Source organism: Sander vitreus, chromosome 18 (assembly GCF_031162955.1).
Source record: "Sander vitreus isolate 19-12246 chromosome 18, sanVit1, whole genome shotgun sequence".
Taxonomy (NCBI): domain Eukaryota; kingdom Metazoa; phylum Chordata; class Actinopteri; order Perciformes; family Percidae; genus Sander; species Sander vitreus.
In genome coordinates, this window is record NC_135872.1 from 11,984,386 (window position 1) to 12,009,425 (window position 25,040).

At 39.5% G+C, this 25,040-nt stretch overlaps 1 protein-coding gene across 5 annotated transcripts in view; it reads left to right on the forward strand.

The window, feature by feature from the left end:
• The window catches only part of otofa (otoferlin a), an 83,091-nt gene that overhangs the window by 40,774 nt on the left and 17,277 nt on the right, over window positions 1–25,040 (forward strand). For all 5 annotated transcript variants that reach the window (XM_078274999.1, XM_078275002.1, XM_078275001.1 and 2 more), the window contains exons 6-33: window positions 5,855–5,928; window positions 6,352–6,478; window positions 6,789–6,843; window positions 8,716–8,847; window positions 10,306–10,368; window positions 10,838–10,922; window positions 11,070–11,229; window positions 11,690–11,876; window positions 12,159–12,345; window positions 13,046–13,269; window positions 14,230–14,338; window positions 14,473–14,659; window positions 14,972–15,092; window positions 16,423–16,523; window positions 16,884–16,974; window positions 17,600–17,716; window positions 17,905–18,057; window positions 18,916–19,108; window positions 19,395–19,519; window positions 19,626–19,760; window positions 20,451–20,612; window positions 22,442–22,561; window positions 22,640–22,801; window positions 23,009–23,171; window positions 24,183–24,349; window positions 24,550–24,579; window positions 24,702–24,839; window positions 24,931–25,006. In XM_078274999.1, the coding sequence (XP_078131125.1) occupies window positions 5,855–5,928; window positions 6,352–6,478; window positions 6,789–6,843; window positions 8,716–8,847; window positions 10,306–10,368; window positions 10,838–10,922; window positions 11,070–11,229; window positions 11,690–11,876; window positions 12,159–12,345; window positions 13,046–13,269; window positions 14,230–14,338; window positions 14,473–14,659; window positions 14,972–15,092; window positions 16,423–16,523; window positions 16,884–16,974; window positions 17,600–17,716; window positions 17,905–18,057; window positions 18,916–19,108; window positions 19,395–19,519; window positions 19,626–19,760; window positions 20,451–20,612; window positions 22,442–22,561; window positions 22,640–22,801; window positions 23,009–23,171; window positions 24,183–24,349; window positions 24,550–24,579; window positions 24,702–24,839; window positions 24,931–25,006 (3,644 nt within the window). The remainder of the gene's footprint in view (window positions 1–5,854; window positions 5,929–6,351; window positions 6,479–6,788; window positions 6,844–8,715; window positions 8,848–10,305; window positions 10,369–10,837; window positions 10,923–11,069; window positions 11,230–11,689; window positions 11,877–12,158; window positions 12,346–13,045; window positions 13,270–14,229; window positions 14,339–14,472; window positions 14,660–14,971; window positions 15,093–16,422; window positions 16,524–16,883; window positions 16,975–17,599; window positions 17,717–17,904; window positions 18,058–18,915; window positions 19,109–19,394; window positions 19,520–19,625; window positions 19,761–20,450; window positions 20,613–22,441; window positions 22,562–22,639; window positions 22,802–23,008; window positions 23,172–24,182; window positions 24,350–24,549; window positions 24,580–24,701; window positions 24,840–24,930; window positions 25,007–25,040) is intronic.

A 25,040-nucleotide genomic window follows, 5' to 3' on the forward strand; every position in this document is an offset into this window, starting at 1 on the left:
GTTAAATTGCACCCGAAATTGACCATCCCACTGCTACCACCTCTCCTTTCTGCAGCTTCTACTGTACATCGTCTCTGGTATGATTTATGGCGCTACCCATGAAGCATTTTGTGCTATCTGCAATACCACAATGAGCGGGTTTTGCAGGAGTTTTGTTATTCCTAATAATAAATCACCCTCTGTGTGGTTTTACTGCCAGTGTAGCAGATGTGCTGAATAGTGCATGCAAAGGAGCACATGTGCCACACATAAAGAGAATGGATTTAAGCTCCAATTGTCATTTGATCTGTGGACATCAAATACTAGGGGACGGGGGCAATGAGATAAAAGGGGTTGCACATTGGAGTGTTATCATACTTTTACTTTAACAGTGGTGCAACGGGCTAACAGGACAGGATTTTGTTTTTCTTATAAAAACAATTCATGAATTATTTGGTATTGCCTCACCGAAACATATTGCTGTAAATAGTCATTGTGTTTATTCAAACCCTTTTAATATGCATGATTAATTTGCAGAACTTAACATCTGCACTCAAAGGAGACATTCAGCCCAGGCAAAGCTTCTGTTGAAAGGATAATTTACTGAAACAAGTGTTCATTTATTTATGTTTTTTTGCCAAGTGTGTGGTTCATTTGTCCATCAGTGTAAATTGCTGCGTCTTCAAAGACAGCTCTGGCATCACATGTTGATGATGTGTCATCACACGGCGCTGTAGTGCAGGTGTTGCGAGGCCTTTTATCTCACTCGTCTTTATCTCAGTGGATCTGCTCATTGCAGCACTGACTCCCTGTGGAAACATTCATTACAACAGATATGTCAGCTAATACAGAAGCATGGCATTCTTATACAGATACTGTATATTCATCTTAGATATAGATTTTTTTATTTTTATGTTGCCAAATAAGACCTCTATGCGTTTATTGTACACTGTGCAAGCTGTCAGCTTTCAAATGTAAAGTACCGTAAGTCCTTGTCGGCAAATGAAAAATATTCAGATCAGTGAGTCGACACATTGCTGACACACTGCAATTACAGATAAGGCTTTACAGAGTCCATTTCTGTTCAAGACTTGGCAATGGGTGGCATGAAAAGGAAAACATCAATAAAATGTGATTTTTCATTATCAGTCCTTCATGCTAGGTTTTAAATTATCTGAAGGATGTATTGTTAATCTGCTCTCCTTCTTTGTTTCCCTCTGCAGAGGCAGATGCTGGGTTGAAGCAGTTGTCTTTTGAATTTTTGACATTTCTCATATCTTTTTGTGTAGCTGTATTCTCTCTATGGACTGTTTTGTGTTTGTCAGCTCTGCTCTTGTGGTTTGCTGTGGTTTGCAGTGGTTCTTATTCTCGGCTTGTGTGATAGGACAGTGTGTAAATTTGAACACTGTGTAGAAGTGTATGCTCCCCTCATTGTTAATTTTCTGTTCCAAGCCCTGATGTGGGAGCAGATGATGACGACATGAAGACATGCCTCTGGGGTAAATCCCAGTTTCTGTATCACCTGCATGTGTGTTTGTTCCAGATAGGAATTAGGATCTGATGTTTTAATTAGAAAGCATTATTTATAAGATTACATAAAAGGAAATTTCTTTGGAATCCCTAAGAAGTCAGCAGGCATGTCAAGAGAAAAAAATTAACACTTTGTCTCTTAAAGCCTTCAAAGTAGTCTGACTGAAAGTGTATTTTTAACCAGCCCAGTTGATGCAATAACAGAGTAAAAAATGCAAGAGTGCTATTTGGAGTGAATATTAAAATTTAAAAAGTACTGGGTGTTCATAGAAGATGGTTGTTGTCCTTCCCCTTCATTTCCCTTCCACCATTATTCTTCTTTTCTTTCTTCTCAGTCTGCATTGTGTATATGATGTATCATTCACACAAACACACAGTAAATGAAGGTGGAAGTGTGTTTATTCTACTGATAAATGCATACAAAATCAGACCAAATCCCATTTTTTATGGTTTGTTTGCTCTTTGTAAGCCATGATAGGCTCAAAGCACTTTTAAGGTTGGAGGGCATTAAACTTGCATTAGCTTCTATGTGAATTTTGCAAGATCACAGGCAAAGAATATTACTTTAATTAATTAATCAATCAATTACTGTAACAATTACCTTTCTTGTAGGCAAATGAAGCAGCAACACATAAGCATTCGAGAAGAGAAGTCAACTGGGATAAATAATGTTGATGTTCCATTTTATCTATTGTTGCCACATAGAAGTAGAGGTCTCACTACAGTCAAAGTGGAATGATTGAAAAACATGACATGATACCGTGAGCAGCAGAGGAAGAAAACAGCCAAGGATAGAAAGTATTGAGAGAGCGAGAGGACTGCAGAGCATTCAATAAGGTTTCAGGATGAAGAGTTGGGCTTTGGTGAGAGTTTCATTCAACTGTGATATCAGGTAGCGCCGATCTTTGTCTGGCTCCAGTCCAGCGGATTCTGGAAGCACCGAAATATGTGCATCCAATTTATGTCTATGAGAGAGAAAGAACCAGGTGTGTGTAGCACACAGAGCAGAAAGTACAGACAGTATATGTCAATGAATTGTTGATCGCTGGCAGGTTATTTTTTATCTTCCACATGAAAACATGCAAAAGGATAAAAGACAAGTGAAAAAACATTGTCACAACTTTGACAATACACATTTAGAAAGACGTTCTAGGTATAAATAAAACACAAACAATTTAACAACATTGAGCATATAATTCAAAGTAACTGTTAAGCCCTCACTATGTGTGCAGGTGCACAGCTATGCAGCCAGCTACACACTCTCCCAATAGAGGGGTTTGTCATTGAAGATTTTACTGCAAGCAATTGCAAGTGAAAAAAAACTGTGATTGGGTAAAACACAAAAACATTAATGATAGTGAGCTACATACTTTTTGTTCATCTGTTTAAGTACCACTCCAAATACGTAACTGTAAAAGTAGATAATTTAGGCTATTTAAATGATGTGGCCAGGCTAGCAGTGGGGTCACCATTTTGGATAATGAGCGACTATTCCCGAGTCGGAATAATGGGAGGTTTTCATGTTTTTCCCATGCTTTTGTTCTGACATTGTGACTGAGCAACTGAACGGGGCTCCGCCTCCTACGCTGTATACAGTATGTATTATGCATCCATGGTTGCTACTGTAGCAAAAACTGATGGTGGCTGAACAGTAACCTCTTATCAAAGTGCATAGCTACCACTTCTTTACACATACAGACATGTTCATGTTTACAGCAAGTTCAAAGCCAGGTCTCTGGAGTTTAAATGCAATTTACACACTCATCCTCTGCTCCTTACCCCACTGCTTGGCATGTACATTAAAGATTGTTTCATAACTGTGAGAAGAAATCTTTCATGCACAGTTTGAAACCCCTGTTTTATGGATGAGATGAAAATGAGAGATGATGAGATTATCTTTGCTGCAATTTACACCTGTAATAAGGTAATTTATTCATGCTCTTGTGTATTATTGAGTATCACACACCCAGCCATACAGTACAGTATATTTTCAGCTTTAAGCACACATGCATATGTTACCTGAGTTCTTAACTTTTTAAATATGCAATAGCTGGCTTTGGTCTGCCGTTTGGTTGATTGGTCTTAGATGTGCAGTTTACAGTCACTCATGCATTAATGGTCTTAATTTCAGATCAAAGGAAAAAAAGGAAAGAGAAAATAATAGTAATAACGAATATAATATAATAATAATAATAATCAATTCTCTACTTCAACTTCTCAGACAAGTCGACGTCTCTCTGTATGTTCTTTTGGGAGTTTTACCTGCAAATTGTCAATTTGCATATTTCCATTAGTCTAATTGGAAACCCCACTAGTGAACTTTATTTGCCTTCTCACTGATATATTTGAAGGCTACATTTTGTCATTAAATCTGGATGAAGGGATGACTTCGTTTAAGGTACATCTCATTTTAAACTCAGACGTGGCCTCCTGCTTAAAGCATTTGTCTCTGATGTTGTCCTTGTTGTATTCACTCTTAACTTGGTTCAGCAAAGGAAAGGAAAAGAGAGTGAAGATAGCAAAAGACAAGTAAGTAAATATATTTGATAGCTCAATTTGTTTTTCTTCCAGAATTTTCTTATGAGTCTCCTCTCTTTTTTGGTTGAAAATCACTGTTCTTATGCAGAAGATGCACTCCTTACTGCTGGCAGAGACTCAGCAGATCACTGTCTTTACCTGCTATAACTTCTTGGCCTTCTGCCTACAACTGCTCATAGGGCAACCTATGTTTATGTTTTCCTGACGTAACCGTGACCTTGTGTGGTTAATCTCTCTCAGAAGCAAAGGCGGGAGTAGCATGGCATTGTTATAGTTCTAAGAACTTTTTAGGAAGGAGTGTTTGGTGTACAAAGTGGCTGACTTTGACAAAGAAGACTACCTCCTCTCTCTGTCTTCAGCCATGTACCTCCACCTTTTTCTTCCTCCCTCTCTCCCTCCCCTCCTCTCTCCTGCATCATTCACTCATTTGGCCAACTCCTATCTTGCCTGACTGGTCTGGAGGATCTGCACCTGACAGGTGAAGAAGAATATGGAAAAACATAGTTCAAAATAGAAGGAAGCTCGGGGAGGAATTTTGTTGGGGCAGATTTATGGTAATCTGAGCTCTCTGTGGAGTTGAGGAGGATCAGTGGTGTCTTTCATGTGGTATGTATCAAACACATTTTGTGTGCGTGTCTTTTATTTTTGGTATCATATTGTTGAATTAAAGATTGAATGAGACGAGGAGGTAAACTGGATTACTGGAACATCTGATTTTAGAATTAACCATGGGTGCAACTCACATTAATTTAATTATCAGTAAATAGTTTTTTCCAATAGTTGATTTAATTGTCTAGTCTATAAAATGTTGAGTCCAACGTGACTTTTTAAATTACTTTAAAAAATGTAATTATTTAATTGTTTCAGCATTGCAGTTACATTTAACAGATCATATTCAAAGTTGTTTTCTTTTTTCATGCATGAACTGATAATCCAGTAAATTTGCACTAATGGAAATACACTGGTCAAACTGTGCTTTGTGTCATACTGTAGACATGACAGGCTGAGAATCCAAGGAGCACATTTTCACATGTGATTGGGCTTGATTTGATTTGATTGTAAAAGCTTCTTACCTTTATTTTGATGAGGGATTCCTCTGTCTTTCTTTTTATTCCCATTCATGTGCCTACAGGCCTTTACATGTAAATCATTCTTGGCACTCAAATGAGTTGTAAAACCATCCAGTTTTCATATTCCATGAAATGAGGTGGAGGGTTGCCTCTAGAATAACGGGGGAAAGATCAAAGCAGAAATTGAACTCTGATACACTCAACTCTGAATGCTTGAAGAAACAAAAGGAAAACCTTCCTATTCATTAATTTCCTGACATCTATCCATATCCTCAGCATACTGGACGGTCACACTCATTTTTAATTATTAAGGCCCCTCATTTGTCGTCCCGCTGATGACATCGCAAGCTCTTTGTTGTTGTGGTGTCATGTGATCCAGATAATATCAATGTGGAGACACCAGATACTCTTGTTTTGTGATTGAGGGGTCTGGAGAATTGGTGGGGGAGCAGGGTTGAAGGGGGATTACATCCACTAGAGTTAAATGTCTAACCGAGTTACAAAGATGTCCATCATATACGTTATGGTGTTGGGTTGCATTTTGATTATGTGCACAAGTGGGCCATGGGGTTTTCTGCTCAAGTTCAGTTCAGTACCAATGTTAATCAATTTCTCCTGTGGGTCTTTGAGTCTACTGATGGAGAGTGAACTTAATGAGACAAGTATGAGAAAGATCGTTTTCATGTTATAAGTTCCCTCTCCTTTCTCCTCCCATCTGTCTTTATCTCCTCCACCAGAGCAGGGAAGGGAGTTTTCTCAGCCATGAAGCTTGGCAAGATCAAGAGCTCTAAGGACGATCACAAGAGAGGAGGTAAAATTTCACTCAAGATATAAGATAAGGCCCAAAATTAATGATTCACGTTTGTTTATTTATCCAAATCTTGCAAGTTAGCTGGAGGGAAAGTACATGTTGAAGCAAACTTCTTAAGTTGTTAATACATGTAGGCAACGAGTGACAATAAATAATGGCCTGTCATATTTAGGGCCATAGCTGGCTGGAATTACTAAGGTCATGAGTCCGAGATTCCAAAAATAAAATTGTGGCATATTTAAACATAGGATTTAAAAAGTAGTGGAATCAGTGGAATTTGTTTTAAGTTGTGTAATGTTAACTCCCCACAACTTTCATGGAAACATGATCTCAGTGTCGTCAGTAGTAGTTAGTGCTGTGGTCCTACCAATAATACATTTTGGTTGCTTCTGGTGATGTCACCCTTGTGCCATTGTTGTTCAGATGAGCCAGCGGTCCTGGACATGGAGGACCTGGACAGGAAGGCCATGCGTCTTGCTGGAGCACTGGACCCAGACACAATCTCTCTGGCCTCTGTCACCGCCGTCACCACCAACGTCTCCAATAAAAGGTCTCATTTTTGTTTTAAACACTGAGACATGCATGCACACACGTTAGAGAAATACATTCAAACACACAATGGTCTCAATCACTACCGTACATCTCAAACTGCTGATGCTGCAGGTTAATTTGAGGCTGGTTGCACACAGTGATGCCATTTAATGACATATATTTCTAAGAATAAACTTATTTAAGTTGGGAAGGTGGAAAAGATTAAGATTCAACCTTAGAATTGAGCTTGTGATCATCATGTGCCACCTCAGTGTTTCTCTGTTGGAGTATAGGAGAATGCAATCACCGATTGTGTTGTGTATCTTCAGGTCAAAGCCAGATATCAAGATGGAGCCGAGCTCTGGACGCCCAGTGGATTATCAGGTGTGTGTGGGTGTATGAGTGTTTGTGCATGAACATATACTGTATATGCATTTCTACCTGCATATCTGCACATACAACTATGTGCAGGTTCATTGATTTGTTTGTGCATTGTCCTCTGCACTGACGTCTACTTCTCCTGAGGCTTTTTTTACCATTTGTATCTCGTGTGTGATTTCGATCTGCACTATAACTGGCAGGGTAGTTGGAAGGGAGTAAGAAGTTCCATGTTAATGCAAATTATGCTGTTAAAAAAATAAAAATCATCCCACATTGTGCCTGATTGAGGTACCATTTAAAGAATTGTTCGTTATTTTGGGAAATACACATCTTTGCTTTCTTGCCGAGAGTTAGATGAGAATATTGATACCACTCTCATATATATATATATATATATATATATATATATATATATATATATATATATATATATATATTAGGGCTGTCAAAATAACGCGTTAATTTCGATTAATTAATCTGAGAAAAAATAACGCGTTAAAAAAAAATAACGCAGATTAATCCATTCCATATTGACGTTTGCATACAGACGAAAATCTGGTGCCACTGATATGTCTGCGCTTCTCTCTGCTGCTCTGAAACAGACGTTACAGGAAGCACAAACCCCGCTGCATGTGACGCTAGTTAACACAATACTCGACAGCAGCTAACGTTAGCCTACCGCTAGCTAGATTAAACACGGTTAAAATGCTGACAGCTAACGCTAAACGGTGTAAAGTTTGACTGTGTTTTACTGTAGAGGATTCAACACCGGTGTGTAACAATCTGCAGCTGCCGTCGGAGAAACAACACAGACGGTGAAAAAAAAAAAACAACACAGCCTTACATGAAACTGGTAAACTACACCCTCGTGGTGCATTTGAAGTTATTGTAAATGTCCATTTCCTATCTGGTTGTTGTTTTTGTCGTTCAACAGCAATTTACTAGTGAAATAAGTTATTGTTATTGTTATACATTATTATTAAATCATTTAATTTTGACCATATGGCCTTAGCAATAAACAAGCCGTTCTTTAATGTCACCAACTGTTGTTTAGTACCTTTTTTTTTCTTTTCTTTTTTTACTTTCTTAAAAAGTATCGGTAGTATATGTATGCGATTAATTTCGATTAATTAATCACAGAGTATGTAATTAATTAGATTAAATGTTTTAATCGATTGACAGCCCTAATATATATATATATATATATATATATGTGTGTGTGTGTGTGCGTGATGCAGGGGTATCTTTTTTTATACTCTGTTTTATATAAGCTGTTTGCTTGCTGTGGCTACCACACTAAATAATTTACCACAACCAAAGTAAAAGGAGGAAAGAAACAATTGTGGACACAGTGTAACTTAAATGCTGGCCCATGTGCTATTTTCTTGGACTTTTTTTATTTAACGACATGAATGCATTAAATGTATTCATGAAATATTATGTGTATCATAAAATTATTTATTTACCAGACTGAAATCCTGGTGTAATTTTAGACTGCAGACTTTTCCTCTCTTTTTATCTTTCTCTCTTTGTTCCTCTTCATTATCTTACGACTTAATTAAACCAGAGGGATATATTACTTGGATGTAGAAACTTATCTCAGATCTAGTTTGTCCATCAAGTGGCACGATAATTTAGCCGGGGGAGATGTACGAGTAAACACAGGCTGAGAAAGTGTAATCTGGCAGAAGCCCTCATGTCTGAAATTAGAATCATTAGTTTGTGAAAGATCAATTTGGTTGTTGTTTTTTTGCCTTTGAATTGTCCTCAGGGTAATTACTGCATAGTGTTGCTGCCAATTAACTCACTGTTGGATGAAAGTCAGCTTGTTTTAGCTTTCAGAGACATATCCAATGTGCTAATGTCTACCATCAGATCAACATCACAGTGATCGAGGCCCGGCAGCTGATAGGCCTCAACATGGACCCTGTTGTGTGCGTGGAGATTGGAGACGACAAGAAGTACACATCTATGAAGGAGTCCACCAACTGCCCATACTACAATGAGGTTAGACCTTTTCGGCTTCAAAAATTCACACTGCTAGAAGGCAATGGTCACCTTTTTATGTAATATAAACTAACTTCCTTTTTACCTCTGAATGTCAGCTTCACTTTGTCCCTCCTATGCAACATAACAACATCAGATGTGTTAACTAATGGCAATAAATAAATACATAAAATTTACTCAGACAGTAATCACAATAAATAGTGCATGCTTTTAGTAGTATTTGTTAATGTGAATAAACAAATGTATTGTAAAAACCTAGGTTGTATAAGATAAGACCATAACCAAGATAATTGGTTTGGTTATACAGTAAATGCATCTTATCACATTCATTTACTTTGTTAGAGCAGGTGTTTCTCAACATGAAGACATCAGTTGATACATTTCTCCTGTTCTGCAACCAATCAGCTTTCTGGGAACATGCACAAAGTAAAATGCTGTGTAAAGGCTGTCAGGGCTCTTATTGATGGTCTGCCATCTCTGAGTGTTCCTGAACAGCAGAGAATCTCTCTTGGTATGAATTGTTGATAGTTTGTCTGCTATTGATTCCTTGTTTGTCTGAATGTCCCCTGTTGACAGACAAACTCAAGATAATAGTCCTTCACGCTTTCTCTCCTCGTATCCAGACCCTCCAGTTTGTTCAGAGTCTGTGCTGTTTCAGATAGCTTTACACTTCTCAAGAATAATCATCTGGAATCAGCTGCAGTGGGAAACTACACTATACTATACTATTGCAAAAACTACATCATCATGACAAATATAATCTCACCCCATTTCATCTCCCTTGTCACTCTTCTTACTTTTTCATTTAATATACATATTTAATCATGACAGCACAAATAATAGCAAAATACCAAGGGAAAAGATGCAATCGTGAGTGACACAGGGGGGGTGGCATTGTCTGATAATAGGTCCATGGTTGGGCTGTTGCCTGCAGCAAAGTCAATGATGTACAGTTCTGTAGAGTGTGGCTGTCCTTGCTGTGGGAGAACAAGTGCCCTGTGTTTTTCTTTGTCTCTATTGTAAAAAAAAAAACACGAACAACATTAAAAAAGATGAACTGCAAAGTGATCTCATGAGACAAATCGTTAAGTTTTGTAGGCTGCAGTACCAATACATTGTCACCTGAAGACACCTACAGAAAAGGTATGACCGAACTTTAAATCAGCCATTTTTTTCAAGCCACTCATCTTTGCCTGTTCAGAACTGAAAGCTTGAGGGGCTAGATCTGTGCTGTGATGTGGCTACAATATAAGCTGCTCTCCTGTGAGGTTGACTAGATGATGTTTCTGTTCATTCCCTCAGTTCCCTTAGATGAACTCTGCACTGATATCTTCTGAACTTCAAAGTTGCCTGGCACATTTTATTCCCACATCAAGTCTGTAAGATGAAGGTGTTATCCAGTAGTATAAGGGAATACATTTTAATGGGCAAGCCTTTTTTTTCCTCTACTCTCTGCAGTATTTTGTCTTTGACTTCCACGTCCCTCCTGACGTCATGTTTGACAAGATTATCAAGCTCTCCGTAAGTAATCCGTACCCCAAAAGTACACACTGCAGTACTGCTAAACAAACTGTTACCACCCCATTTTCCCCCCATTTTGGTTAAATGGGTTGTGAACATACATTATTTAAATTTCATACAGTACTTACACTTTAGGTTCAATTTTAGAGGACTTTGCTGCATGATTTTAAGTTTTAATGATGACGAATTGAATGTTTTAAAGATAATATACTGTAACTTCATGGGGCAGAAAGGAGTAGATATCACTGCCCTTTGGTATGTATTAATAAGTAATAACTGGTTATGTTTAATCTAAATCTGTGAAGACATTATGCAGCCCCTTTGTTGAACATAAAGTTCATAGCCATCTGTTTCCCCATTCCCCAACACTCACACTTTTTAATTTTTAATTGCCATCTCCAGTTCAATAGGGAATCTTTTAGAGTTTGCTTTTTGTTTTAATATCTCATGCTCAATTCTGTCTGCGTAGGTTATTCACTCTAAAAATCTTCTTCGAAGTGGGACATTGGTGGGAACCTTCAAGATGGATGTGGGGACTGTTTACTCTCAGCCTGGTAAACTACAATCTAATATCTGATCATAACATACATGCATAGTCTATTTGAAAATGAAAATACAGTTTGTATTTTGTTCATTTTGAATTGAAACTGCATTTAATAAAAGCTGTTAGTTATTAACTAATCGATTGGCATCTACCTTAGAACATCAGTTTTACCATAAGTGGGCCATCCTAGCTGATCCTGAAGACATAACAGCGGGGTGTAAAGGATATGTAAAGTGTGACATCGCTGTGGTCGGGAAGGGTGACAACATCAAGACCCCACACAAGGCCAACGAGACCGATGAAGATGACATAGAGGGGTAATAAGCTGTTACTGATGATGTGTTTCAGATTGAATGGAATTTGGAGGAACACTGTGGCCAACTACATTTCAATTTTACTAGTGGAAGGTGGTATAGCAAATATTACAGTGTATGTGCAAATTATTCCATTACATGAACGTTTTAACAGTGTTTTCTGTGTAATTTTCTTCATATCAAATATTTCTTTTAGAATGTCTCTTAAAGTATAAAAAAATATTAAAATAATTGACAACTTCAACATAAGATGGTAAATAATGATATAATAATACTAAATTGCCTTATATAATAAAACTGTGTTATACTTGCGAGGATTACTGGACATTCTCAAAAACATGTTTAACAATCACCCCAGTATGTTGGGAAAGCTTATTCCACAAGCTGTACAATTGCTTAAAGGTAATCAATAACTCCACAATCCTGTCTCTGAATGGGTTTGTGCGCTGCTGTTTGTTTCCAGGAACCTACTGCTCCCAGAGGGCATCCCAGTAGAGAGGCAGTGGGCAAGGTTTTATGTGAAGATCTACCGTGCTGAGGGACTTCCTAAAATGAACACCAGTATCATGGCTAATGTGAAGAAGGCCTTCATAGGAGAGAACCGAGACCTGGTGGACCCCTACGTTCAAGTGCAGTTTGCTGGGCAGAAAGTAACTTCCTCTACATCCTGCAATCTTTTATTCTTTGCTAGTTTATAGTGGTGTTATTACTCTCCAAGGGACTATTATTGCTCCACTTGAATACACTGTGGTTTTGATAGTGCTGGTCAGAAGGAGCCTATGAACTAGAAAAGCTCCTTTGAAGTTAATAATAATAAAACAACAGTGGCAGCTACTATACTTCTGTATAATGACTAGTCAACAGTGTAACTGACCACTACAAATGTATTTATACCTTATGCTTGAGTGCTTGACTCCTTCATGCGTCTCCAGGGGAAGACTTCAGTCCAGAAGAGCAGTTATGAACCGATCTGGAACGAGCAGGTCGTGTTCACTGAGCTCTTCCCTCCACTCTGCAAACGCATAAAGGTCCAAATACGAGACTCGGATAAGGTCAACGACGTCGCCATAGGAACCCACTTTGTTGACCTACGCAAGATTTCAAATGAAGGTGACAAAGGTAGGTGAACACATTTGTCTCATTAGTATTGATTAGCTGTCAGGTACATTAATTTGTCAATATTAACGAGTTAATATTTTACTGTATGTGGTAATTAGCTGTGCTGTGAGTCAAACCATGACCCACCTGACCCTTTAATAATGGCTTTAGTGGAAGACATTCAAATTGACTTGCAGTCAATACATACATTAGCATATATTAAACCAAAGTACAAGATCCACTATAAAGAATTTTCTGAATGAGTTGCATAAGGAATTATCAAACTGCGTCATAGAGTGAGGTGGGAAACTCCAGCAGGTGTTTCCTGGGAAAAGCCCACACACGGTGGCTGGAGTTTCTTTTTATAAATAACAGAGAAAAATTGGTGAGCATGATCACTGATTTCCATCATGACTTATCAGACATTTTTGACTTATCAGATCAAACATTTGTATGTGGTCTGGATAAATATATGGACTCTAATCCCCAATAAAGACTATGAAACTGTCAAAGGTGAATATGTTAATGATTTGTCCGCTGTCTGGATTTTTGTTTGTTTGTTTATGCTTTGTTGGGCAGGGGTGGGAATATCTAGTGTTTGATGCACTGAATGTAGATACTTTAAATACCTTAAATAGAATTGTCAAAGAAAAATGATTCTTGTAGATTATCATGTCATCTCCTACAGACATTTCTTTTCTCTTCACATTTCCTTCTCCAGGGTTCCTGCCCACCTTGGGTCCAGCTTGGGCCAACATGTATGGTTCCACCCGTCAGTACACTCTGATGGACGAGCACCAGGACCTGAATGATGGTCTTGGAGAAGGTGTGTCCTTCAGAGCCCGTCTCCTGCTTTCCATCGCTGTGGAGATCCTGGACACCACTTCCCCTGAGCTCATGAGCTCCACTGAGGTGCAGGTGGAGGGTGTCTCCAACATCTCAGAGGTGAGAAGACCTGACTGCAGACACAACTAACTGGGTTTTGGATATCTTTTTGGTATCTGCTTAAAGATATTATTATATGTGGTGGAAGTATTCATAACTTATAGATTAAATAAATTCCTTCACTTAAAGTGTCCCTCCAACTTCACTGAAAACAAAAAAAAGAAAAGCTGTCCTGACCTGTGATCGATTAGAACAACATGTTGTTAGAACTCTCCTGACCTAATGACCCACTACAAACAGTGTGATGTTACACTCCACTCCATCATATTGCCACATGTGTAGGTAACTGCTCATCAGTGAAATCAGAAACATTAGATGCTTTGCATCAGGGAAAGCTTGCCAGCTATTGGACCTCTTGGCTGTTGATGGTGTAAATGTGTCCCCTGGGAACCTCAGTCATTCATGCCAGCGGGACTCCGTGCCAGTTGTCAAGTACTTTGCTTTGAAGGAGTGACATGTTGCTACCTAAGAAATGCTGTAAACTGGAAAATGTATCTCCCGATTAGTTTTATTCATCATTTGTCATCTATAACACAAAATAAAATGTGTTTTGTGTATTGACTACCTGGGTGGCATTGTAATGAACTGTTGCAACTACTTTTTTAAAGAATAATAAGTATTGATTAATATTATATATTATTATATATTATAATATAATATAATATTATTATAATATTATATATAATATAATATTATATTTTAATACCAACCACATAAATTAATTATGAGTACCATAGGGCAGAAAATGTGGTGGAAATAAGTGCACCTACAAATGTAATGGATAAATAAAGCGGCACAGTAATTCAGAGTGGAGGCAGGTAGATTTTATCTGTGTAATAAATTATAGAAATGAGCAGATGCAGTTATTCTTCCCCAGACTCTACAATAAAATTAATGCTATTCAGTCCAATAAAATGTTTCACATTTTCTTCGTTTCGCTTCTTCTTCTCACTCCACCAGAGCGCCACTGGGAAAATAGATGAGTTCTTCCTCTTTGGTTCCTTCCTGGAGGCCACCATGATCGACCGGAAGATTGGTGATAAAGCGATAAGTTTTGAAATCACAATAGGTAAATAAACCTTTTCTTCATCTTGTTAATATGGACCTGCACTCCACACATGTACAATATAACAGAGAGATGTTACAGTGTATAAAATGAAAAGCTACCGTGACAGAGCAAACTCCATAACAACTTGCTTACAGGTAACTATGGAAACCAGATAGATGGCGTAAGCAAGCCTTTGTCGGCAAAGAAGAAGAAGAAAGATGGGGAGAATGAAGAAGAGGAAAGCGATCTCATACAGAACTCCAGTGAGGACGAGGCGGACGAGGATGGGGACCTGGTCTCCGTCTCCTCCACTCCTCCAATGAAGCCCGTCATCACTGACAGGTCAGGGGTCAAGGGTCACAGGGGCATGGTCAATGATGCTTAAAAAGCAATTTCTGATATATTGCTGATTTAATTACAATGTAATAAAAGCCAAGACTAGCCCTTTTGAACTGATTGTTAGGTGCTTCACAATTATCAGAGATAGTATAATGAACGCCAGCCAGGGGAAAGCTGCTGGCAAGGATTAGCTGTGTTAGGAGAGTAGCTGCACAATCCTTTACACATTCAAGTTATGAAGTAAACATTTAGTTTAGTGTGTAACAATTTAGAGTTTTAGACTGTGGACCAAGTCATTTTGTTTGTACTTTACAGGAATTACTTCCATCTTCCCTACTTTGAAAAAAAGCCATGTGTTTACATCAAAAGCTGGTGGCAGGACCAGAGAAGACGACTTTACAACTCCAACATGATGGACAAGATCGCTGACAAGCTGGTCAGTATACTTTTCTTCCCGTGCAAAATGTGCAAAGGTTGGCTCAGGTGGCAGGATCGGCTTAACTCAGTAGCTGTTAGTTGATGACTAAACTTAGTCTTGCTAGCAGCTTTGTGAGGCTGTACTCAGGCACAGTGGTGCTTTGAACTAAATGCTAACATCAACATGCTCACAATGGCACTGCTAACATGAGGATGTGTAGGATGTGTACATGTAGTTTTTACCATCTTTGTTAAGCGTGTTAGCATGCAAACATTAATTAGCACTAGATGCATAGTACTGCTGAGGTTGATGGGAATGTCAGTTTTGCAGGTATCTAAGCATAAACCAAAGTACAGTATTTAAATTCAAATTTTGACCTGATGATGGAGCTAAGTGAAAAGTCAGAGGATCACTCAAGTAATTACAATTTATTCGGGACATGGATGTATGGCAATCCTTCTGAAAGCTCAGATCCACAAATGTCAACCTCATGGTGGCGCTACAGGAACAGTCAGGGGATCATTTAAGTCAATAGGATTCATCATATGGGGACCATGAATATCTGTACAAATGTTCATGGCAATCCATCCAACAGTTGTTGAGATATTTCAGACAGACCGATATTGTCATCCCCAGAACCATGCTGATAGCATTGTTAAAAAGATGGGAAGTAAAGGAAACCAATCACTCATAATAAACAAATCACAAAGTAAATTAAAGAAGTGATGACATATAAGGGATATAAATAATGTTATATTGTTTTTTTTATCAAAAATACATTATCAACTACATCACCTACAGTTACATTTCTGTCTTGTCAGCCATGTGTCTATATAAAGAGCTGGTAGCTGAAAGTTGCGTATGTCTATAGATACTGTTTAAAGGTGCTGTAGGTAGGATTGCAAAGATCCAGGACTTAGCCAAAAACTTTGAACATCGACAACTTCTCAGTCCCTCCCCACTTTCTGCTAAAGCCCAAAACAGTCTCCTAAGCCCCTCCCCCCACAAGGGAGAATGAATGCGTGTGCATGAGCAGTGATTGACACGCAGTTAGACACCCCCCCCGGCCCTGATTGGTGCATCTGAACAGGGAGCGGTGGATTTTTGGCTGTAGGTGGTGCCAGAGGAAATGACCTGCTTCATGTAGTTCTACTCGAACATAGGGTCAGTTTAAGCAAATATGACAGAAAGTTAGTTTTATAAGTCTTACCTACTGCACCTTTAAGTATACTATATTAGACAGTAGTATGTGTATGTGAGTGTATGTAGATAAGGGGCATTTGAATAGAAACCTGAGTTCTAACAACTTATTTTGTCCTAAGCTCCAGTATTTTTTGTGTCTGGACAGGAAGAGGGTTTGAATGATGTTCAGGAGGTCATTAAGACGGAAAAGGCTTTTCCAGAACGCAGACTCAGGGGAGTGCTGGAGGAGCTCAGCGTCGGTTGCAGGCAAGCTACATAATAATAATAATAATCATTTGTCATGGTCTTGTATTAAACTAACATTGTGACTCAGTGGTCAGTTCAGATACCGAGAGTTTCTCCTGAAGCTGAAAGCTATAAGACCTATATAGAGCTCTCTAGCCGGTTTTGCAATTAATGCTGTTTAAAACTTCTCAAACATGCACATACACTTCATCAACGACCCAGAAACTACTGAAGACAGCAGCTCTCTGCACTAAGACAACTCTAAAACCCAGTCATGGTGAATTTGATAGAAGAATAATCATTTAAATACAGAGTGTATTAATATGTATAGAGTCAAGCCACTTTCATGTTTCATCCTCTGTATCTTCTGGTTAATTCTAGTCGGTTTGTGACTCTGGCTAACAAGGATGTGAACCAGGCAGGCCGAACCAAACTGGATCGAGAGCGGCTCAAGTCCTGCATGAGAGAGATGGTATTATTTATTTTTCTCAAATAGAGAAGGAAGGAAGGACGGAAGGAAGGGGCATGTGATGGAAGCTGTGATTAATCTACGTGGCTGCTGTTCAGTCTCTAATCCCTGCACCTTAGTGGGTAAATAATATGGAGTCCCTGTAAAGGGCACGCAGGGAAATTCATTTTTGGAATACATTTTTACAGTGTTTGAACAGGTATATGCCCAAGAACTATGTGCAAACTGAAAAAGAAAAGAAATTGCTATATTGCGTACTTGCCTGTAGCTGCACTACACCACTGTTTGTGAGGGAATGTGAAAACTGCAATGGAAAGCATAAGTATTGCAGGAGAAAACAAACTTGTTTTACCAAAAAACTGGTGGGAAAAGTCATGGATGTGTAGGGACTCCATAACATTTGAAAATAGCAAGATGTTCTAGTGTCAGTAATTTCTGTATAGTCTTAAAACAAAAGTCTTTTGGAACTAAACAGTTTTTTATAATTTTAAGAAAATCTACTCAGTTGCAGTTGGTTGAATTGAAAATAAGTAGGCCCTCAGCTTTGATGTGTATACAGTATGTAGCTAAGAAAGCTGCAGTGCCCCTCCATTAGCTTCATCGTCACTCATCATCTCTTGTCCTGCAGGACAGCATGGGCCAGCAGGCCAAGCAGATCCGAACTCAGGTGAAGAAAAACACAATCAGAGACAAACTCAAGCTGGTGCAGAACTTCCTGCAGAGGCTCCGTTTCCTCGCAGACGAGGTACAGAACTTCTTTTATAAGTGGCCTGACACAGAATGAGTGCATGGAAATAATAATGAAGAATCCATACACAGTATATAAACATTGTACACTAAGTAAAAGTACATACCGTAAGTTACTATTGGGAAAAGAACCTGGAATAAGGAGAGTGCTGATCACCTATCAATCAATCAATCCATTTTGTCCAGCCTCAGCACAGCATCCCAGATGTTTTTATCTGGATGATGAGCAACAACAAGCGCATTGCCTATGCCCGGATTCCTTCCAAAGACATTCTCTACTCCATAGTGGATGAGGAAACAGGAAAAGACTGCGGCAAAGTCAAAGCTGTCTTCCTCAAGGTACAATCATCTCTTCCTGCTCAAATACTGTTAGCTTGTCTCATTAATTCAATTCAGTTCAATTTATTTATAGTATCAAATCACAACAAGAGTTATCTCGAGACACTTTACAGATAGAGTAGGTCTAGACCACACTCTGTAATTTACAAAGCCCCAACTATTACAGTGATTGCCTCAAGAGCAAGCATTAACAGTAGCTATTGCGACAGTGGCAAGGAAAAACTCCCTTTTAGGAAGAAACCTCGGACAGACTCAGACTCTTGGTATGTGGTGTCTGACGGCACCAGTTGGGGGTGTGATGAACAGTGGCAATAATAGTCATAATAAAGATAGTGGAACAGTGACCACAATGGTAGTTGTAGTAGTTCATGTCATAGTAGGGCACAGCAGGGCATTATGGGGTGTAGTGTGGCACAGCAGAGCATGGGTGGACGCGGCAGGACGCAGCAGGATGCAGCCAGATGCAGCCGGACACTGCAGGGAATCGCAGAACGTAACTTGGTGTAGTAGGTCCACAGTAAACTCCCCAGAGCTACATTAGAGCTCATTAAAACGTGGTTGTGAGATACGTACAGGTGAAAAGTCAATATAAAGGATATAGTATTGACAAGTAGGATGGGGAATGGGCTTGTAAATCTTTAACAGCTGCCGAGAGAGATGGTCGGAAATCAATGTCTCCTTAATATTTATGGTTTGAGCCATGTTGCACCATTGTCTGCTTAATGCTTGATGATTGAGGTGTATTGATACCAATGAATATGTAGCAGTACCATATTTTTCTCTACAGTGTATTTATTTTTGTTGAATGGAATTGTTCATAATTATTCAGTCCACTGTGGTTGTAATCTGTGCCCACAGCTACCTGGTAAGAAGGGATTTGGCCCTGCAGGCTGGACAGTTCAGGCTAAGCTGGAGTTGTATCTGTGGCTTGGCCTCAACAAACAAAAGAAGGACTTTCTCAGCGGTCTGCCTAACGGTTTTGAAGAGATCAAATCCGCTAAAATGGGCCCCTGTCTTCACTCTGTCCCCCCCGTCAGCCTCGTCTACAACAGTAAGCTCTTGGATATAAAAGTTTAAATTAATTGTTATTGAAGTAGCTTTACTTTTTATTGACTCAAAGTATTTACCATTAAGTTTTAACTCTAAAATCAATTAGAGGCAAAACACATAATCAAACTCACTCAGAAGTCGAGATTTGACTTCCATCGATCCATTTTACTTTGTTGTTCACTTTTCTAACTACAATATAAGATTGCCAATATAGGGGATTGTCAGAGTTTGTGTGTGTGTGTGTGTGTGTGTGTGTGTGTGTGTGTGTGTGTGTGTGTGTCCAACAGTGAAGCAGGTGTTTCAGCTGAGAGCACACATGTACCAGGCCCGCAGTCTGTTTGCTGCCGACAGCAGTGGCCTTTCAGATCCTTTCGCTCGGGTCTTCTTCTCCACACACAGCCAGGTTACTGAGGTAGGACCATGAATGTGTGTGTATGTATATATACATTTGTGTGTATGAACTCAACGAGTGTTTGTATCATGTATGAGTTAACTGAATTGATATGTGTGTGCTGCAGGTCCTGAGCGAGACTCTTTGTCCTACCTGGGACCAGCTGCTGGTGTTTGATGATGTGGAGCTGTTCGGTGAGGCCAGCGAGCTGAGAGATGACCCTCCAATCATTGTCGTTGAAATCTTTGACCAGGACACTGTGGTAGGTTTTTGATCTACTGTATTTGAATGAATGGATGCATCATGGAGGGACTGATTTATAAATCTGTCAATGCTTCTTTTCTTCTCTGTTGTTTTAAACCATTCAGTTTGGGCTAATAACACTAAAAGTGCTTTGCTTCTCCTTCCCTCATGTTCTGACTCTGTCCACCTTTGTTTCACTCCACCCTGTCCTTCACATTTACACTGGTCTTGCTTATGCTGTGCTGACTAAATAGAGTGTGAAAGCATTAGTACTGTAGAGACTGTGTTGAATTAGAAGTTCTAATAGCTGTTAGCTGATGTAGCATTAATTTTTTGGTTCACCTAGCTGTGCCTCCATCTCTCCTCTCTCCATGTGTAACAGCAGTAGCTGCAGGAGCTTTAGTGTTTGTAGTAGTAGCATTGGTGCAGTGTGGAAAATCTGCCTCCCAGTACTCAACCATAAAAAACAAATCTAATGTAGATATCTATGATACACCCATTTTTATTGTATTACACTGTAATCTTAGGTCAGGTTTAGCTGTTTACAAGCTTTCCTTCTCAAATTCCACATTTTTGTAACCTTCCACCACTTTGACCAATGCTGACACCAAGTGGCTGCTGTGGTAACTACACCTCCCGCACCTGTGTCTAACTCCCTTCCCTTGTCCCCTGACTGTCTCGACTGCCACTGTCACAATGTGGAATTCAGGGCAAGGCAGAATTCATAGGTCGGGCATTTGCGAAGCCCACCATCAAGATGTGTGACGAGCACTATGGCCCCCCGAGGTTCCCACCCCAGCTGGAGTACTACCAGATTTACAGAGGGAACTGCACTGCCGGGGAACTGCTGGCTGCCTTTGAGCTGCTGCAGGTAACATATTAATGCACACACAAACATAAATGCATATACATTTAAAAAAGCTTGTACATATGCATGCACACACATACATAAACACACACAAATGTATAAAAGCTTTTACATATGCATGCACACACACATGCAACTCCATAGTGTCTCCTTAACGAGAGATTGCATGCCACTGCTCTACAGTTTGGTTTGATTATAGTAAAGAGAACAGGAGAAATGAAAAAGGAAGATTGTAAATATATTAGGGCTGTCAATCGATTAAAAAATGTAACCTAATTAATTACATACTCTGATTAATTAATCAAAATTAATCGCATACATAATTAACGGTGCCTGAACAGATACTTTTTAAGAAAGTAAAAAAAGAAAAGAAAAAAAAAGGGTACTAAACAACAGTTGGTGACATTAAAGAACGGCTTGTTTATTGCTAAGGCCATATGGTCAAAATTAAATGATTTAATAATAATGTATAACAATAACAATAACTAATTTCAGTAGTAAATTGCTGTTGAACCATCAGATGGGAAAAGGACATTTACAATAACTTCAAATGCACCAGGAGGCTGTAGTTTACCAGTTTCATTGAACGCACCGTCTGTGTTCTCCAACGGCAGCTGCAGATTGTTACATCCCGGTGTTGAATCCTCTACAGTAAAACACAGTCAAACTTTACACCGTTTAGCGTTAGCTGTCAGCATTTTAACCGTGTTTAATCCAGCTACTAGCTAGTGGTAGGCTAACGTTAGCTACTGTCGAGTATAGTGTTAACTAGCGTCATGTGCGGTGTTTGTGTAGCGGTGTTTGTGTTTCAGAGCATCAGAGAGAAGCGCAGACATATCAGTGGCACCAGATTTCGGTAGCCAGAGTTGGCAGGAAGAAGATTTTTACAAGTAAATGTTCCAATTAATAATCCAGGCAGAACATTCTCGTCTCCCTCCTTTATTTTACAGTCCAATGGTGGCTAGAATGGCTCCGGGTCAAACGTCAATATGGAATGGATTAATCTGCATTATTTTTTTTAACGGGTTATTTGTTCTCAGATTAATTAATCGAAATTAATGCGGTATTTTGACAGCCCTAAAATATATCTATTGTGATATGTTTACATCTATGTTTTAGCAGTCTCCTCTGTCACTGCCTTTCTTGGTGTTTGCACCACCAGCTGTAGAAAACCGTTTGCAGAAACGTTTATGTGCACGCTCACACAATACACACAAAGCAGGGACCCGCTCATAAAAGCACTTCTCCATAGCGCTACTAGTGGTCAAAATCTCAACAAGGTACCTTTAATGATGTGGAGCAAGCATGAAAGATCATGGGAAAAAATAACAAAAGAAGGGTTTCTTTTTCTCTTCCAATCATTCAAAACATGTCTCTCATATCTTGCTCTTTAGCTGTGCCCTTACTTTCTGTAAATATTTGTATCTCCCTTCTCTTCTACACACTAACATTTTCTCCTTTCTTCTGTGAAAAATCCATTTTCCTTTTTCTTCTTGTGCTTCCGCCTGTTGCCTGCAGATACCTTTCGATGTGGAGGCAATTAGGCGAGCTCTGATCGCTGTCCATAACTTTGCTGTTCCTCAAATAAAGGTGCTCTTTTTCTGCATTCTCTCTTTTCACTTTGTCTTACTCTTTGGTAACACTTTTATCTCTACCAACATGACATTAACCTCTGCCTTTCCTGCACTCCCTCAAAGTGGGTCACACCAAGAAAATAATAAATAAATGAATCAATTTGGTATGGTGCTCATACTATACCACAATACATAAAACACAAAAGCATTGCATCCTGTTACTGTCACGTTTAATTCCCAACTCTCCTCCTTTATTAGGTTGGTCAAGGGGGGATGGCCGATCTTCCTTCCCTTGAAGGGCCGACAGACTCGGAGCGTGGACCCATTCTGCCTGTGCCATTGGGCATCCGACCCGTCCTGAGTCGCTACCGCATAGAGGTGAGATTTTAACCACCAGCTCCATTTTCTATCTCTAGAGATCCCCTTCCTTTAACTGCTGTTTTTTCTCTGTTTCAGGTTTTGTTCTGGGGCTTAAGGGACCTGAAGAGGATTAACCTGGCTCAGGTGGATCGGCCCCGTGTGGACATAGAGTGTGCAGGTAGAGGTGTGCAGTCTGTCCTCATCCAGAACTACAAGAAAAATCCAAACTTCAGCATCCTAGTTAAATGGTTTGAGGTGGTAAGTACAACTGTCGATTTGATATTCACATTATTACAGTGTTGGATCTTGGATCCAAAAATGTCCAATTTCTTGAAATAAACATCAAACTTGTGGTTGTCTTCACTTAACTGAAAAACAAACTTACAATTGTAACTTATTGCAAGAATAATGTAAAATTGTTCCTTACCTCACTTTCCCAACTCCATGTCTTTATTTTGTCCCCAGGACCTTCCAGAGAATGAACTCCTCCACCCTCCTCTTAACATCCGGGTGGTGGACTGCCGGGCATTTGGCCGTTACATCTTGGTTGGGTCCCATGCTGTCACCAGCCTGAGACGTTTCATTTACAGCACCCCAGACAAGACCTCCAACAACTGGGCCACTGCAGGTGCTTACACTCAAGTGCAGGATTATATTTACTGTATATTTTTGTTAGTGAGTTTGTTCTGATAAGGGCTTTAAGCCAAAATGCATTTGCAGTTTTGTCAGTCCATTAGTTGGAAATAAAATTCAGCAAAATGATCTTGACATGCGGAGATTCTTTTACTTTTTCACCCCTGGAGTCCCTCTTTTTTCCTGCTTTTATTTAGGGAAAACAAACACATATTCAGTAGTTAATTAGGGGCTGTTTCTCTTTTGTTTCTATTGTCAGGTTCGAAAAACTAGCAACTTTAAAATATTAGCATTTTCAGAAATTACGATAAGCAGCTTTACCTTTAGCTCAACTCCTACTTGTATGCATACTTGAGTTTATTCATTTTATTTTATAAACCCAAGCGTTGTACTTGACCATTCGAGGACGGAGCATCTCTCCAGTGACAATCATATAATTGCCACATAAATGCCTTGCCAGAGAAAGAAAGCATTTTATTTATACACTTTACACTCAGACTAGTCTCGCATTGCAGATCTGGCTGTACACCACATATACATTCTAGGGTCAGGGAAAAAACGCTCTGGGTTGTTTGCTTTTCTTTAAACCAATCACAATCTTCCTGGGCAGCATTAGGCTCCGGACACAGTGACGGTGGGTCTGCAAAATAGTCTCGGGAAGGAACCAAACATGGCTGAAATAATTTCGTTTCGTTTTAACCTTTGAAATGCCAGTTGGACAAGGCTCCTGGAAGGTTAAGACAATAACAGGATCATGTACATCAAGGAAGGTTAAAACAAACTAAGTATTAAATTAAAATACTTCTGAATCAGCTCTCCGGTCACTAAAGAATGAGCGTTCATTCTTTATTTACTTTGCTGATTTCTCTGCTTGCTTTCTGCCCTGACCAACTTTTCATACCTGTGTCCTCTCTCCATCTGTTGTCTTTTTTTCCTCTCTTGCATGTCCTTGGCTGTCCTGTCCTCTCCTGCCGCCTGCTGTCTTTGCACTTCGCCCTCACTCCAGCTAAGCTAATGAATGGCTACATGGTCCTTACCAATGGCGGCTTCCAGCCTCGCTCCTCACCCAGCCTTTCCTCTCGCACACTCTCTCGCCCCGCAGGTGACATCATCGTCAACATGGACGCAGAGCCTTCGGTCCGAAAGATGGACACGGTTGTCAAGTTAGACGCTGTAAGCTTTTCTTTGAGTTCATGCACTGTCAAGCATTGCCTTCTAATTTCTACTGTAAAACATGTGTGTTTATATATGTAAATAGTAGCGCTGCTTTATGTCCAGCCTTTTTACCTGCCTCTGTACATGTGCCATTCCTACCTGCGTCATCCATTGTGTAATAAACCCTTGTGTTGTTTTATGTAACGCCTCCATCATAGATGTCTGACGCTGTTGTAAAAGTTGACATGGTAAGTAATCATTTCTGTAGAAATTTGGCAATGAAAATATGTGCTGAAGTTAACTGGTGCCTCATTGTGAATAAAAATGCAGATACTGAGAATCACTTTAAGTATTTGTACTGTTTCAACAGACTGAGGAGGAGAGTGACAAAGAGAAAAAGAAGAAGAAGAAGAAAAAGAAGGGAGGAGTGGAGGAAGAGGACGAGACCAATGAGAGAGTGCTGGACTGGTGGTCCAAATATTTTGCTTCAATAGAGACATTGAAGGAGGTTTGTCTATTCTATTCTAGGATATTCTATTTACATCTACACATGTTTTTGTTAATGCCCTCTGGCAACATTTTCTTGCCTGGTTTTCCAGACGCTCAGAGCCCAGGATGCGGCTCAGGCAGAGGCGGAGGAGAGAGAGGACCTGGAGATAGCTGCAGAGGCAGCAGGTATTAAACTCCACCAAATCGGACGGGCTGCCTG